We start from the raw sequence: 4,153 nt of genomic DNA on the forward strand, positions 1-4,153 counted from the left end.
ACCCACCACTCTGCTGCAGGCCTGGTCAGCTCTGGAGCAGCTCTCCTCGGTGACTGACTCCTGGCTTCAGTTACACGGCATTTAAACCTATTTTTCTAAGAGAGGGTTAAAAAACAAGGGAAATATGGAGTCTTTGTAATAAAAGTATTTTGTAAAATTATTATTTTGCTTTTTCATGCTTTTTTCCAGTTAATAGTAACAAATAAAAGTACGCCTTTATTAAGCAAACTGAAGCATTAAGTGTGAGAAGTCCTGGAGACCTTTCTACTTCCCAGACAAAGCGAGACAGGTACGACTTGATCCTTGAATCAATTATTAATTTGTTTCTGGACCTTCAGGATCACACAAACAAACCTGACTCCTTGCCGTATCACTTGAAGTGGAACTTACCAAGAATGATATGCAGAGTAGGTAAACTTTGACACCAAAGGTTTATTTTTTTTTCATCTTACTGTAGGTATACACTTGGGTGTAGAACCCAAGTGTCTCAGTTAATGTGGTGCTTGAGCACTCTATCATGGTTAATGTGTGAAGTCACCTCAAGTGGAAAGCAGAACTGCCTTGTTTTGATTTCTGGTTCTTGTGTCTGAGATGCCTGGGAAGTTATGCTGTGGCATAGTGCAGAACTGAACCCAGACTCTGAACTCAAAGGTGGTGGTGGGTGGTGGTCTGTGTTCCTCTCAGTGCTCAGCACTGGGGAAGCTGCTGGTGAAGAGTGAGGTGCTGTTACTGCTTCCTAGCGAGTGAAATGTGGCAGTAGGGATCCAGGGTGCAGTGGAACAGAATAAGACCAAGGAACGCCAATATGATTCAACTGAGTAAAAGAGTGGGAATCACCAATCTAACCTCTAAAAGATCCCATGGGTGATGCCGACACAGCCTGACGTCAGTTATGGCAGGTCAGTGGTGAATGGTCAATCAAGTTAAAACGATATGCTTGCTTTGATCAAGAAGTCAAACCTTCACTCTTGCAGTTAGAAGTGCTTACAGAGGAACTTCCATATTAGTATGGTTTCGCTTTTGCAAAGATGTGCTCAGTGAAAACATGGAAAAGTCATCAATCCCATTGAGTAAGAGGTTGTACGCCATTTTGTGCAGGTCACCTTCTGGGTTTCAGTTGTGTATTTGCACTGTTGTGTGATGTACAACTGAAATCTAAGCAGAAAGACATAACAAGTTTATACCTTTGTATGCACCTTTCATATCAAAGTAACAAGGTTGCTGGTGATTTTGACCCTAGCTGGCTTTTTGTTGTTGTTTATCTTTCTTATTAGTAGCTGTGTTCTAGTGATTTTATTTCTTGTGGCAATATTTTATGGTCAAAGCATAGTCTAAATTGGCACCTGATCAAGTAAAAGCATGTACATATCCTTGTATGCTGCTCTTGTCTGATAACTGGTGAATCCTATGAGAGGTGAATTTGGAAAAAAAAACCAAAAAGCAAATAAACTTGGGTTCAGGAAAAAGCAGAAAGCATTATTCCAGCTTTATATTGCATACTTCATAATCTATTAGTCTTAGTTCATTCCAGGAAGCAGAACTTTAAAATGATTCCCTTTAGCATCCTGAAATCTCTCAAAACTGGAGATAATCATGCTTAGTACACAGCTTTGGGGCAAAGAATGTGTCTTTTCCTGTTGTGATCTGATTGACCAGCAGAAGCTTTGCAGGTTGGAAATTCCAATTAGATAAGATGGGAAGAAGGAACTAATTTTTATGAGTTACCTTACCTTTTCTTTTGGGTGTTTTGTGCTAAGCTCAGTGAAGGAAGACTGTCTGCAAAATGAGTTGGAGTAGTTGCAGTTTGGTTTAATTAAAAATCTGGAATACTTAGCCACCATCAGCAAGATCCAGTCCGAACCAACTACACAGTCAACAAAAATCAATCTTTGATCAGAATGGTTTTTACATAGAAATCAAATGAAATTATACAGAATACTGTCAAATAATTATTTAAGGCAATATCTGACCTAAATAGGCAGTCCATAGTGCTGATTTCACTACAGTAAGGAGTTACACAGCCTAATATTTAACACCTAATCTATGATTACATCATTTGTGTGCTGGAAAGTGTAAGGCAGCATGTAGAGTGATAAGAAAGAGTAAGGTACGCGGTGGCTGACTGAAAGTCTCCGTGCCATTTCCCAAGTGCATGGTGGTGGTGGTGGTTGGTTATCTGCCTTCGTGTTGCACAATTCTGGAGTTTCCAAGGGGACGGTGTGCCTCTCTCTTTGCTCTTCTCAATATGCTCCACAGCGGACCTTCCTCCTCGCTGCTCTCCTCGGAGCTGGAAGTCCCGGTGCCTGTTTCTGTGCCGACAGAAGGCCTTTCATAAGGGTCTCTTTGGCAGGAGGCTTTCTCCTCTTGGCACTCCTGCCTCTGTGGAAACTTAAGGCTTTCATTGAAGAAGGCAGAAGCCATGCACTCAGCTGCTGTCTCATCACAAGCACACAGTAGCTTCTCACACATGCTCCAACCAATACCTTAAAAAGATGTTTCAGAATTAATGTTTGACAGCAGTTACAATTAGTCAATGTGTAATTTGCCATGCTAGATGAGCTTTTGAAAATAAATTTTTCAAATCTACCTTGAATTTTAGTCTCCAAATTCACCTTTATTCATCTAAATATAAGCCTGACACCAAGGTGCTGGGCAGCTGAAGGTCTGACTGGCTTTAGTTGACTTTGGGAACACGAAGACGCCACCAACTGACTTCTGTCTCCAGTCGTAAAATATCTGAATGTCATTTTCTCAGCATGACCCAGTCACATCAAACACAGTGGAGTACTAACTTTTACCTCAACTAGGAAAAAAGCTCGTTTTGCAGTTAAACATTGCTAACATTTTGTAAGCCAAATTTTTCCATCTCCATACTCAGCTCTAGCAGCTCACAGGCATGGTGGCCTTCAGTCTGTAATGCTTTGATACACTGTCATCAGGACATCAGAAGTTTCTTCTAACCCAAACTTACATTTTGGCTTATGGTCAAAACATACAACTTCAGATCTTGAACTTTGTTCTGCATGACATCCCAGTTTCTTAAATTGTTCCATACAACAGTGATGAGCGAAGCAGCATCTAAAATAAACAATGGATGTAACTGGGAAATACTTACTCTTCCTGCATCACAGAGTACACGCAATTTTTTGTCTATTTATTTTCAATGCCCATTAATATTGAGAAATTTATTTTTCATATAATGGAAAAATCTTTCCCATAAGGAGGAAGAAAAAAACACAAAACCTGTTCCTAGTCTTCTCCTATACCTGTTCCTACTTTCAGAACTTCCTTCATAATTCCTTTGGTATCAGTTGCTTAACAGTGCTGTAGGTTTTTGGTGGGTTTTGTTTTATTTTTAAGAACATATAATTACAATTTTGTAACTATGACCTAATCCTCTATGAGAAATGTCTTCAAGTGTTCAAATATTGTTGGCTGAAAATCTGAAAACTTCATCATGACAGCCAGAGCCATGACTAGCCTTCATGTGGTCTACTTGATTATCTATAGGCAATCTTATTTTGCACAAGTGTAGGAAATTGTGTGTGCTGTATACTAAGTGCTATACTTAAACCTGATGTGGCCCCAACTATTATAATCTTCCACACAGGGAGAGATTTTTAGTTGCAAACGCAACACTCTTATATGAGATTTCTTTACTTTGGTTGAATTATCTGCATTACTCTAGAATTACTCCTCTTTGTCAGTTGTACCATGGCAGCGCAGAGTTGGCTGTGGAAGGTCTCTCTTGAGCTGTACTCTCTTCTGAAGGACAGTACGCCACACATGTATGTTAATTATTCTGTTCATAAATCACTTTCCAAACTATCTCTTGGCCAAGCTTCACAGCAACCCTTATCCTCACCTCTTTTGATATACTCTTTCTTCTGCTCTACTTACCTTCTGTCGTGCTCCTTTCTTATTTCAATTGAGTTAGTAGCTCCTCTCCAAAACAGTGATGCAATAACAGAATGTGTCTTAGGGACATTAGAGTACTCATGTTTTATGTATTTAAGAGGATTTTTTTTTTTTTGTCCCCAAAATGTGGCCTGACTACTGACATGCAGCGATGGCAAGGCCCAACAAGAGGTATACTGATCTTTGCTGGTCCATAGGTACCCCAATAATACCCATAGTTAATGGCAGATTATAG

General features: G+C 39.8%; 1 protein-coding gene across 1 annotated transcript in view; it reads right to left on the reverse strand.

Moving 5' to 3' along the window:
• Positions 1–2,172: 2,172 nt before the first annotated feature.
• The window catches only part of OC90 (otoconin 90), a 21,828-nt gene continuing 19,847 nt past the window's right edge, over positions 2,173–4,153 (reverse strand). Inside the window, exons 13-14 of the mRNA XM_009881051.1 lie at positions 2,972–3,078; positions 2,173–2,483 (exon numbers count right to left, since the gene is read on the reverse strand). Coding sequence (XP_009879353.1) covers positions 2,173–2,483; positions 2,972–3,078 — 418 coding nt within the window. The remainder of the gene's footprint in view (positions 2,484–2,971; positions 3,079–4,153) is intronic.

The sequence above is a fragment of the Charadrius vociferus genome, unplaced genomic scaffold (assembly GCF_000708025.1).
Source record: "Charadrius vociferus isolate BGI_N301 unplaced genomic scaffold, ASM70802v2 scaffold2, whole genome shotgun sequence".
Classification (NCBI taxonomy): Eukaryota; Metazoa; Chordata; class Aves; order Charadriiformes; family Charadriidae; genus Charadrius; species Charadrius vociferus.